This window comes from Chiloscyllium punctatum, chromosome 10, assembly GCF_047496795.1.
Source record: "Chiloscyllium punctatum isolate Juve2018m chromosome 10, sChiPun1.3, whole genome shotgun sequence".
Taxonomy (NCBI): Eukaryota; Metazoa; Chordata; class Chondrichthyes; order Orectolobiformes; family Hemiscylliidae; genus Chiloscyllium; species Chiloscyllium punctatum.
Genome location: NC_092748.1, coordinates 67,778,273 through 67,791,451, shown reverse-complemented (window position 1 = coordinate 67,791,451; position 13,179 = coordinate 67,778,273). Strand labels below are relative to the sequence as shown.

The 13,179-nt window shown below is 39.3% G+C and overlaps 1 protein-coding gene across 3 annotated transcripts in view; it reads right to left on the bottom strand.

Annotated features, from left to right (window-relative positions):
• Positions 1 to 13,179, bottom strand: part of LOC140482253 (protein TANC1-like) — a 245,970-nt gene that overhangs the window by 24,149 nt on the left and 208,642 nt on the right. For all 3 annotated transcript variants that reach the window (XM_072579410.1, XM_072579411.1, XM_072579409.1), the window contains 4 exons: positions 11,497 to 11,630; positions 10,685 to 10,808; positions 10,424 to 10,599; positions 7,495 to 7,627 (listed from right to left, as the gene is read on the bottom strand). In XM_072579410.1, coding sequence (XP_072435511.1) covers positions 7,495 to 7,627; positions 10,424 to 10,599; positions 10,685 to 10,808; positions 11,497 to 11,630 — 567 coding nt within the window. The remainder of the gene's footprint in view (positions 1 to 7,494; positions 7,628 to 10,423; positions 10,600 to 10,684; positions 10,809 to 11,496; positions 11,631 to 13,179) is intronic.

Genomic DNA, 13,179 nt, shown 5'->3' with positions numbered 1-13,179 from the left:
TGTTCATTTTGTTAGCGGTTCTATTAGTTTATTCACTGTTGGGAGTTTGATAAATAAATTGTTACTTGTTGATTTATAGAGTGTGTCAAAGTATTTCATTTCATTTACCCACTCCTTTGTAACAGATTGGGGGAGTGAGAGGTAGGTTATACCACTTGTCATACTTCTTTCAATAGATAATGACGTTAAGCCTCTAGATATTTCAGATTTTGTTATGGGGAGGCGGGGAGGCGGGGGGGGGGGGGGCGTCCACCTATGCTTCAGAACAACAGTTGGCTGTACTCTTAGGAACACAGGTATACAGAGGAATCTTGGGGTCCAAGTCCATACTCCCTGGAAATGACAACACAATTGAATAAGATGGCAAACAATGCGTAAAGCATGCTTGCATTCATCAGTCAGGGCACAGAGTATACAAGTTGGCAAGTCATGTTGCAGCTGCATAAGACTTTAGTTAGGCCACATTTACAGTGTTGTGTGCAGTTATGGTTTCCAAGTCAAGGAAAGGTAAGAGAGGTAGGCAGTTAGTGCATGAGTCTTCTGTGGCTATCCCCATTTCAAACAACTATAATGTTTTGGAAAATGTAGGGAGTGATGGATTCTCAGGGAAAAGTAGCACGAACAGCCAAGTTTCTGGAATTGAGACTGGCTCTAATGCAATGAGGGGTACAAGAATTCCAAGAGATCGATTGTGTAAGGGGACTCTCTAGTCCAAGGTACAGACAGACGTTTCTGTGGCCAGCAGACAAAAGTCAGAATGGTGTGTTGCTTCCCTGGTGCCAAGATCAAGGATGTCTCAGAGGGGGTGCAGAATGTTCTCAAGGGGGAGAGGGGCCAGCAAGAGGTCATTGTACACATTGGAACCAATGACATAGGAAGGGAAAAGGTTGAGATCCTGAAGGGAGATCACAAAAGAGTTAGGCAGGAATTTAAAAAGGAGGTCCTCAAGAGTAATAACAACTGTATTATTGCTGGTGCTACGAGCTCGTGAGGGCAGGAACACAAGGATAGAGCAGATGAATGCATGGCTGAGAAGCTGCTATAATGGAGAAAAATGCACATTTTTGGATCATTGGAATCTCCTTTGGGGTAAAAGTGACCTGTACAAGGAGGACTGATTGCACCTAAATTGGAAGGGGACTAATATATTGGCAGGGAGATTTGCTAGAGCTGCTCAGGAAGATTTAAACTAGTGAGGTGGGTGGGGGTGGGACCGAGGGAAATGGTGAGGAATGGGATCAATCTGAAACTGGTACACTTGAGAAAAAAAGCGAGTCAAACAGTCAGGGCAGGCAGACAAAGCAGAGAACAAGGTAGGACTGATGAATTGAAATAAATGCAGTTTAAGAGGCCTAACAGGTAAGGCAGATGAACTCAGGGCATGGTTAGGAACATGGGACTGGGAATATCATAGTAATTACAGAAGCAGAGCTCAGGGATGGACAGAACTGGCAACTTCATGTCCCAGGATACAAATGCTACAAGAAGGATAGAAAGGGGGGAAAGAGGGGAGGGGAAATGGTGTTTTTGAAAGTATAATAGTGTGGTTATGGTAGGGGATTTTAACTTTCCAAACATAGACTGGGACTGCCAGTGTTAAGGGTTTAGATGGAGAGGAATTTTTTAAGTGTGTACAAGAACATTTTCTGATTCAGTATATGGATTTACCTACTAGGGAAGGTGCAAAACTCGACCTACTTTTGGGAAATAAGGCAGAGCAGGTAACTAAGGTGTCAGTGGGTGAGCACTTTGGGGTCAGCAACCATAATTCTATTAGCTTTAAAGTAGTGATGGAAAAGGATAGACCAGATCTAAAAGTTGAAGCTTTAAATTGGAGAAAGGCCAATTTTGACAGTATTAGGCAAGAACTTTCAAAAGCTGATTGGGGGCAGGTATTCACAGGTAAAGGGATGGCTGGAAAATGGGAAGCCTTCAGCAATGACATAACGAGAGTCCAAAGACAATACATTCCTGTTAGGGGTGAAAGCAAAGGTTGGTAGGTGTGGGGAATGCTGGTTGACTAAAGAAATTGAGGGTTTGGTAAGAAAAAGAAGGAAATATATGTCAGGCATAGACAGGATAGATTGAGTAAATCCTTAGAAGAGTATAAAGGCAGTAGGAGTATACTTAAGAGGAAAGTCAGGAGGGCAAAAAAGGGACATGAGAAAGCTTTCGCAAATAGAGTTTAGGAGAATCCAAAGGGTTTTTACAAATACATTAAGGACAAAAGGGTAACTGGGGAGAGAACAGGGCCCCACAAAAATCAGCAAGGCTCCTTTGTGTGGAGCTGCAGAAAATGGAGGAAGATACTAAATGAGTATTTTGCATCAGTATTTACTGTGGAAAAGGGTATGGAAGATATAGAATGTAGGGAAATAGATGGTGTCCATATTACAGAGGAGGAAGTGCTGGATGTCTTTAAACAGGTAATAGGTGAATAAATCCCCAGGACCTGATCAGGTGTACCCGAGAACTCTGTGGGAAGCTAGAGAAGTGATTGCTGGGCCTCTTGCTGAGATATTTGTACTATCCATCGTCACAGGTGAGGTGCCAGGAGACTGGAGGTTGGCTAACGTGGTGCCACTTTTTAAGAAAGGTGGTAAGGGACAAGCCAGGGAACTATAGACCAGTGAGCCTGACCTCTGTGGTGGGCAAGTTGTAGGAGGGAATCCTGAGGGACAGGATGTTCATGTATTTGGAAAGGCAAGGTCTGATTAGGGATAGTCAACATGGCTTTGTGCGTGGGAAATCATGTCTCACAAACTTGATTGAGTTTTTTGAAAAGGTAACAAACAGGATTGATTAGGGCAGAACGGTAGATGTGAGCTATATGGACCTCAGTAAGGCCTGCGAAAGATTCCCCATGGGAAACTGGTTAGCAAGGTTAGATCTCAAGGAATACAGGGAGCACTAGCCATTTGAATACAGAATTGGCTCAAAGGTAGAAGACAGACGGTGGTGGTGGAGGGTTAGTTTTCAGACTGGAGGCCTGTGACCAGTGGAGTGCCACAAGAATCGGTGCTGGCTCCACTTCCTTTCATCATTTATATAAATGATTTGGATATGATCATAAGAGGTATAGTTAATAAGTTTGCAGATGACACCAAATTTGGAGGAGTAGTGGATAGCGAAGAGGGTTACCTCAGATTACAACAGGATCTTGAGCAGATGGGCCAATGGGACGAGAAGTAGCAGATGGAGTTGAATTCAGATAAATGCGAGGTGCTGCATTTTGGGAAAGCAAATCTTAGCAGGAGTTGTACACTTAATAGTAATATCCTAGGGAGTGTTATTGAACAAAGAGACCTTTGGAGTGAAGGTTCATAGCTCCTTAAAAGTGGAGTCACAGGTAGATAGGATAGTGAAGAAGGCATTTGGTATGCTTTCCTTTCTTGGTCAGAGCACTGAGTATAGGAGTTGGGAGGTCATGTTGCGACTGTACAGGACATTGGTTAGGCCAACTGTTGGAATATTGCATGCAATTCTGATTTCCTTCCTATCGGAAAGATGTTGCAAAACTTGAAAGGGTTCAGAAAAGATTTACAAGGATGTTGCCAGGGTTGGAGGATTTGAGCAATAGCAAGAAGCTGAACTGGCTGGAGCTGTTTTCCCTGGAGCATTGGAGGATAAGGGGTGACCTTATAGAAGTTTACAAAATTATGAGGGGCATGGATAGGGTAAATAGGCAAAGTCTTTTCTCTGCAGTGGTGGAATCAAGAACTAGAGGCATAGGTTTAGTGTGAGAGGGGAAAGATATAAAAGAGACATAAGGGGCAACTTTTTCACGCAGCGGGTGGTACGTGAACTACCAGAGGTAGTGCTGGAGGCTAGTACAATTGCAACATTTAAAAGGCATTTGGATGGGTGTACGAATAGGAAGGGTTTGGAGGGATATGGGCTGACTGCTGGCAGGTGGGACTAGATTGGTTTGGGAAATCTGGTCGGCATGGACGGGTTGGACCGAAGGGTCCGTTTCTGTGCTGTACATCTCCATGACTCTATGACATGGAGTCTTTGGAGGTGGTGCAAAAGAGGTTTACCAGAATGCCTGGATTAGAGTACATTAGCTATAAGAAGAGGTTAGACAAATTTGGGTCATTTTCTCTGAAACATCAGAGGCTGAGGAGTAATCTGATAGAGGTATATACAATTATGAGGGGCAGAAATAGCGTGGACATTTGGAGCCATTTTCCCAAATACATAGAGCATAGTTGAGATGGGAAATATTTAAGGGAAATGTGTGGGGCAAAGTTTTTTTTTTAAACACAGAGGGTGGTAGGTGTTTGGAACTCTCTGCCGGGGAGGCGGTAGAAGCAGACACATTCAAAAAAATTGAAGAGGCATTTAGATAGTCACATGAACAGGCAGCGAGTGGAAAGATTAAGACCATATTCAAGCAGATGGCATTCATCTAGATTGGCACTGTGGGTGACACAGACATGGTGGGCTACTGGGACCTGTGTATTGTTCTATGTTCTGCAACTAAAGATCTGACTAAAAGAAAGAAACAAAACCTTCAAATGTTTAGAGTCCATTGCAGATCCACGTGTACAAACAGTTTTCACAATGCCCTCAACTGCTAGGGCATTGGTAGTTGTGGAAAGTGAAAGGTATATGAAATTAGACAAGGTAGATCCTGAGAATTTTTTCCCTCTTGTAAATGTATCTCAGAACAGAGGGCATAAGTTTAAGGTGAGGAGAAAGTGTCCCTCTAAATGTGGGACACATTGCCTGAGAGGGTGGTAGAGGCAGGTACTTTCACTACATCCAAAAGAGTTGAGCTAAGTGTGGGCATTTAAGAAACTGGGGGAGGGAGGCATTGCTGTGTCTCGTTCCGGCCATTTTTGCAAGCGAGTGTTTTGTGATCGAGATGCTGTTGGTCGGATCTAACAGCGGGCCTAAGTGAACACCAGACTTTGTCGAGGAGGATGAGGAGCAACAAGGTAAGGCCTTTTTTCTCTGTTTAAGTGTGCTAGTTGTTAAAGCGGCAGAGTTGGCAGTCAGTGGAGTGGTATGCTCCTTCTGTCAGATGTGGGTGATCAAGGAGCAATCAAGTGTCTGGCTGCAACTAGTCTCGAACAGCATGGATCGGTTGCAGTGACAGTTGGAAGCACTGAGGAGCATGTAAGAGGCAGAGGGTGTGATAGATAGTAGTTTCAGGGAGGTGGTCACACTGCAGGTACAGCCAGGTAGAGGGGTAACTGCCAGGAAAGGTAGGCAGGTGAGCAGGAGTTGACAAAACGGCCTGTTTCCTTGCTGCATTACTCTCAATGTCTGGATGGGTATTTAAAATAGCAGGATATAGTAGGCTATGGACTAAGTGCAGATGAATAGGATTAATGTAGTGTGATGTTTGTTAGTTGGCATAGATATGGTGGGTTGAAGGGCCTGTTTTTATGTTGTATGACTTGATCACTTGGCAAACACTTTGATTTCTGTAACAAAGACTATTTTTACTTACAGTCATAGCAAAGTACAGCGTGGAAACAGACCCTTCGGTCAACATTGTCCATGCCGATCAGATATCCTAACCTAATCTAATCCCATTTTCCAGTATTTGGCCCATATCTCTCTAAACCCTTCCTATTCATATACCCATCCAGATGCCTTTTAAATGTAGTACCAGTCTCCACCACTTCCTCTGCCAGTTCATTCCATACATGCACCACATTTTACATGAAAAAGTTGTCCCTTAGGTCCCTTTTAAATCTTTCCCATCTCACCCTAAACCTATTCCTTCTAGTTCTGGACTCCCTCACCTCAGGGAAAAGACCTTGCCTGTTTACCCTATCCATGTCCCTCATGATTTTATAAACCTTCATATGGTCACCCCTCAGCCTCCAATGCTCCAGGGAAAACAGCCCCAGCCTATTCAGTCTCTCCCTATAGCTCGTATTGCACTGCTGCACTTGGTTTCTAAATAACAATAAAACTCCCATTCTATAAAATTAATTACAGTCATTTGTAAACAACACAGTAGGAAAAATTCAATCTCTGGTTAAAAATGAAATTTATGTTACATTTAGAAGCACTGGTAAGAGTAGTAGGGAATTTCTTTATTTCCTGAAAAGCCAATACTTTATTTAGAAGTGAATCATTATTATTAGATCTTAGAACTAGGGGGCTTAGTTTGACAATTATGGCCAGACCGTTCACGAGACATATTAGGAAACACTTCTATACACAAAGGATGGTAGATGTTTGGAACTTTCTCTCAGAAATGACAAGGGATGCTAGATTAGTTGTTAATTTTAATCAGAGATGGATAATTTTTGGTTAAGCAAAGGTTTTAAGAGATATGGGCGAAAGGCAGGTTTTTGAAGTCAGCCATCTCATTGAATGGTGGAACAGGCTCAAGGGGCCTGTTCCTATGTTCCTAGCTTTATTCAGGAATGCAAGGGTAGGCCTTGTGTTGGGAATGCCTCAGGAATAGTAAAGCAGAAATCCAGGACAATGTTCTGGGGACATGGATTCCAACACCTCTACAGCAAGATGGTAAAATTGAAACTCAATAAAAATCTGAAATAAAAACAGCCTCTGTGTAATCACTATCAATTGCTGTTAAAAAAAAACTATCTCGTTCACTTTCTATCCTTTTGGGATAGAAATCTGTCATCCTTACTTGATGGTTAAGTGCACAACAATAGGAGTTATTCTTAACTGCCCTCTGGGCAATAATGCTGGCCTAGTAAGCAATGCACACATCTTATGCACAGATAAAAGAAATGCAAAATAAACACTTAAAGCCTGTTGTTTCACACAACAGTACAACTTTGGATATATCCTGTTAAAAATAATTTGTATTAGCATTAATAGAACATGGAATTCAGCTTTAAGATCATTTTTCAAGCATATTTAGTCATATCACTATCCAAATAAACATACATTACAGAAGAAAATGGGAACACCAAAGTCCCATTGTATAATTTGTAACCAAGGATGTAGGAAGCAGTGAAAACATTTATTGCAAAAGAAAGCTACCTTGATGACTATACTATAGTGGAAATAATGAGTTAAAAATTTGTTAAGAACGATAAAATACATCACAAACTGTCAGCTACAAATTATATACAAGACTTTGGTCTTTAGAATCAATTTCTTCAATTTTAATTAGAGATAATTAAAATTATCAAAGAAATGTTTAAGCTATAATTCTTGGAAGTCTAAATCTATCAATCTATTATTTTATAGCATGCACCAGTTCACAAAATAAAGTAACAATGTTGAATGGAAAATCTTGGATTGTTACATCAGACCAAAATTGTTGTTTAAAATGGAAATGTGACATATGCAAATTCACAATGAATATAGTTAACTTACGAATCAGAAATTACCATATTATACAGTTCTCCAAGACATTTCATACAATCAAAATTCTCATGAACAAAATTATAAATCAAAAGAAATTAACTATGAACAAAAATGGCAACATAGCTTATAGAAAATGACACTTCCTTTCTGCAATCTTATTTTCTGTCAGTCATAAAGCCATACCTAGTTTTGCACCTTTCTTAAGCAGCATTATCACCACTGAAGTGTTGCAACATCCAATTGCTCTGTCTAATGGACGCATTCCACTGTGGTCAACATGCTCAATCATTGCACCTCTTTCCACCAGATACTGAACCTGAACAGTAAATATAAAACTTACTAAATAAGTTTATTTTAATTGACAAAATAAGATTTCCTCACCATTTTGACATTTTCCAGGATTATTGTTTTAAAACAAACTGTCAGAAACAATTCGAATATTCAATCTTTATTCTTTTAGATCTGAATGGTCAGTTTCTATATTCAAGTATAGAACTAATATTCAAGTATATGTCGTTCCCAAAATACATTTTAATATCATTTATCTATTCTTTATATTAGCATTTTTATATTCTCTCAAGTAATGAATGCAAATAATAATGGATCAGTCTCATTTTACTTGAAATATTCCTCCTTCGAAAAATCACTTGAGCATATTTTCCTTTCCCTCCTCTCCTGAAGACTTCTTGCTGGGGTTTTACAAGACCTCACGAGAGGTTGGCTTCGTCCACCACCCACATGTATTTATATAGCTTCCGTATTATAAATAATAGAGTTGAGATAGATAACAATCCAGATGCTAAACAATGGAGGAAAGGGAGCAATTTTAATTTGTTCTTTAATTGGATGTGAGCATCACTGGTAAATCTAAATTCATCTCAAATTGTCCTTGAAACCTGGATTCTTAATTGCTGCAGTCCAGCTGAATTAAGTAAACCTGCAGTGCCGTTAGGAAGGGAATTTCCAGATTCTGATACAATGAATCAACAGTAATGAGTTTCCGACTCAAGTTGGTATGACTTAGAAGTAAACTTGCAGATGGCAGTTCACAAGCATTTGCTACCCTTATCCTAGGTGGCAGAGGTCACAGGTTTAGAAGGAGCTGTCCAAGGAGACTTTGAGCCATCTTGCACATGGTACATGCAACTGCCACTATGTATCAGTGGTTTAAGGTGTGAATGCTTAATAGGGTGGAGAATGGAGTGTCAATCAAGCTGCGATGTCCTGGATTATTTTGAGCTTTGAATGTTGCTTGAACTGATCGAGGAGACTACGCAGAATTACAGTATTTTCCTGACTTGTGCCTTGTCAATGCTGGCGCTCAGGAGTGACCTGTTGCAGAGGTTCCAGCCTCTAACATGCTCTCGTTGTCACAGCATTGATATCTCATTAGGTTTCTGATCAATGGTAACCCCCAGGATACTGATAGTGGATATTCAACAATGGCAGTACCATTTAAGGTGAAGACAAGATTACTAGATTCTCTTATTGTTCATAGCAATCATATGGAACCTGTCATAGGAATGTTACTTGCCATTTATCAGCCCTAGCCGGAATATTGCCCATATCTTGTTACATGTGGATATGGATTGCTTCAGTATTTGAGGAATCACAAATAGCATTGATCACTGTGCTACCATCTGTAAGCATTCCCAATTCTTATCTCATGATGGAGTGAAGGCCATTGATGAAATAGCTGAAGATGATTAGGACAGGGAAACTAAGTTAAGGAACATCTGCTGAGATATCCTGGAGCTGAGATGATTAGCCTTTAACAAACAATCATTTTTCTTTGAATCCAGCCAGTGGAACGTTTTCCTCCAGATTTCCATGGACTTCAATTTTGCTAGGGACCCTTTATATTGCACTTTAGTCAAATGCTGCCATGATGTCAATGAAAGTCATTTTCATTCAGCCTCTTGAATTCAGCTCTTTTGTCCACGTTTGAAATAAGGCTGCAACAAGGAGCAGTGTAGTCTTATCCAACCAAACCAAGCATCAGTGAGATCATGTTGCATGTATTTCTTGATTAAGCTTTCCACAACACCTCCACCATCCTCTGCTGATGCTCAAGATTAGAATGATGGTACAGCAACTGGCAAGATTGGATGTGTTTTAGTTTTGGGGGCCAAGATGTACATGTTAATTTCCCACACTGTCCGGTCAATATCAATTTTGTAGCTGTAATGGATAGCTTGGGTAGTGGTATGCTTAGTTCTGGAGTGCAAGCTTTCAGTACGACTGCCTGAATGTTGTCAGGGTCCACAGCTTATACTACATCTTGTATCTTTAGCTCTTTCTTTATTTCATGTAGAATTATTAGTATTGGCAAGTAATTGAAAGTTTGGTCAAAATTGATGAGATTGAGAAGAAGCTTTTTAAAAAGGAGGAAAAAGATGTGAAGTGATTTAGAGACATACAGACTATACTCTCTCTAGTAATGGCATATTTGGAAGGTTTTTCAAGAATGTTTGGGTGAAGGGCTTGTTTGGAAGCACAAAAATCTTTACATAGTAAGACAAAGCATTCTGGCAAAGATACAAAGTTATTTCACTAAGGCATTATTGTTTAATCAAATCCTTTCCTACTCAATGTTCATACAGCTGTATTGGTAGCTGCAGACACAAGTTACTTGCCAGCAATCAAGAAGGGAAACTGCAAGTCATTTTCTATCCCCTTCATATTAAGGGTCAGCATATGACAGATGTTAAATTCAAGTCAGGGATCCAATATGGAATCTTTATGACTCAACTGAACCTCTCAAGAGATGTGCCCATTACACTTGAGAATTGGAAACAAAGTTGGAAACCTTTTCTTGTTACAGATAAAATATAGTTTCTTAGTTCAAAAGACACTTCTGATTGGTAAGCATGTTTATCCATTAAAATGTATCAGTGGATAAAAGTCCCAAATTCAACTTTGAATATGGAAACTACAGTTCATCTCACTTTCCCAAGTTAGTGAGAAAATCAAAGTTGGATTCTATTCTTGATAATGATGTAGTCACCTAATTTAAATTCTCACTTGTATAACAACATTTATCAATGTTTAGTTATCAAACTCATCACATCAATGCGTACGTCTGTATTACACAAAGTTTGAAAATACTTACAATATCAGAATCTCCATAAAACGCTGCAAGATCCAAGGGCGTGCGACCATTCTTATCCGTGTGGTCAATTGCTGCACCCTTCTCCACCAAAGTCTGGACCACAAGATTTTGACCCTTCAAGCAAGACCAGCTCAAAGGAGTTAATCCTTCCTTATCTACTGAAGATATGGAAGCACCTAAAGATCAAAGTCAAATACTGAATATTGAAACTTACTGAGAAAATATCAATGTACAACTCAATAAAGACAGACAGTAGTTTACCTTTCGAAAGTAGAAATTCAACAGTGTTCACATGTCCTTCACAAGAAGCCACCATAAGTGGTGTACGTCCCTGCTTATCTGTTGCATTCACATCAGCACCATGCTGAATCAAGAGGTCAGCAATCTAAATTTTCACAAGACAAAAGAATTAATATCGCACTGTACTGGTAGGAACTACAGTTCAGTGCTTAAACAACCCAGATTTAAATGGGTAATCATTTAAATCGGTCAAATGCTCATCATTTCCTATACTGCCAATTCCAGAGTTTAGTGCCTTGGAAATTTCAGCCAAAAACAGCTATTTCATTGAATACTTTACATTCTACTTTGTATACATAATCACCACTGTGTGTGGCGAGGTTATAGCTTACAAATACAGGTGAAAATTATATTCCAATCAACAAAGTATACTGCATTTCGTGAAAGTCCAAAGTTGATTAAGTTTTCTTTACTTTATTATTCAATTTTCTAACTGCATCAGGAAATATTCTTAAAAACCAAAGGTCACTGCATACTTGTTGAAAAGGAAAAGCTGGATCTCAATTTGTTTTATACATCAAAATTTTAGCATTAATTATTTCAGTGATTTCAACTATTTCAGCTGCTTCTGCCAAACATAAGTGATACACGCACAGGTGGATAAATATGCCAATGTTTTACGAAAGAATTGCAGTAGCACAAACATTCTATTTTATAAGAAACAGAGACTTCATCAGTTATTCTTATTTATACTAAAATAAAAATGAATCTTAAACAAAAAATGATCTTGTCAACCATGAAAAGGTCATTGCAAAAAATGACATTTACACTACCTGCCAATGACCTTGTCTTGATGCACAAAATATTGGAGAAATTCCTCTTCGATTGCAATGAGACACCACAGCCTCTTGTTGCAAAAGCAGTGCACATACTTCCAGTTTACCCCTGCCTGCTGCTGCTGTGAGAGCTAAGAAAGGAAAACAATGTGGAATGCACAAATCACAGATGAAGACAGTTCCATTTATTCTGCTTGCACAGGCTCTTTGAAAGCAATCTCAATATAGACACAATCCTTTTTTACCCATGCAGCCTTGCAATTTTTGATTTTGTAATGTGTATCCAATTCCCTTTTGAATATGATTATTGAATCAGCTTCTGTTTCGATTAGACTATACATTCCAGTTCATTAATTTGCTGTCATCTCCCCGCTCCCCAAGCTGTTCTTTGCCAATCTCCGAAAACTGTGACCTACGGATATCAGAAATCCAGAAAATGGCGAAGTGGTTTAAAAATCTCAGGTTTCTCTCGACAATTTTTAAACATTATCATGTATTCCCAACTTAAATACTTGCTATACATGAACCTATCGTAATTCATGTATCAGGGCACCCAGATCCTTCAACATCTCTGCACTCTGAAATCTCTCAGCATATGCGTTTTCCTCTTCTTGGCAAATGGACAATTTCACGTGTTGCCTTATTTACCAAATCTTTATCTTCTCCTTTAATCTATTTCACAGACAGCATCGGTGGTGCAGAGTTGAGCCAGCGCAGACTCAAGGCACTCGGACTCAAGTCAGGCCAGCAAGGACTCCCTGCTTTAGAAAGTGTGCAATGCTAATCTTTTAACTTTATTTTCTTCATTGGTGCCAGAAATGTCAACTTTGTATACATTTTGCTGTACTCACGTCTCCTTGTACATGTCATAACCAACCTAATTCTAATCCTTCTCTACCAATTTGTAGCCTCCTTAGTTATTCTTCATAATTTATTCTCCTACATTTCTTAATTCCATTAGCAATTGTGACAACTACACCTGTGGTCCATTCATCCATGTCATCTTTATGAACTGTAAAGTGAAACACCAGAACGTGATACACCATTTGTTATATTTTGTAAACAAGAAAATGACTCATTTAGACCTAATTTCTGCTTTTTACTTTCCCTCATTTATGTTTTTGTTCACTCCTATCTTCAGTCACTTCATTTCTTTTCCTTTTTGTAGAAATGTAGATGTTTATCATTCAACTTTAATTTCGTCAACATTCTCATATTTTCCAATCATTGAATATTTAATTACTTCAATTCTTATTCTCTTAAACTTCTTTATATTATTAAAGTGCATTTTAAACAAGAAATGTCATAATTCACACCTAAATTTGATCCTCTGAAAGGCATCCCCTCGTACTTGTCGGAATTAAACTCCATCTACTATTTCTGTGCCAAGTCACCAATCTATCTATATCCTGTTACATCCTTTCACAATCGGCATTATCAACAACTCCATCAATCTGCGTGTCATCTGCAAACTTACTAATCAGACCACCCACATATTCCTCCAGATCATTTATGTATACAAGCAACAGAAGACCTAACTCTGATCCTGTAGAACACCTTCTGTCTTCTATAACCAAGCCAGTTTTGTACCCATCTAGCCAGCCCATACAGAATTCCACATAATTTAACTTTTTGTACCAATCATGTGGGACTTTATCATATGCCTTACTAAAGTCCATA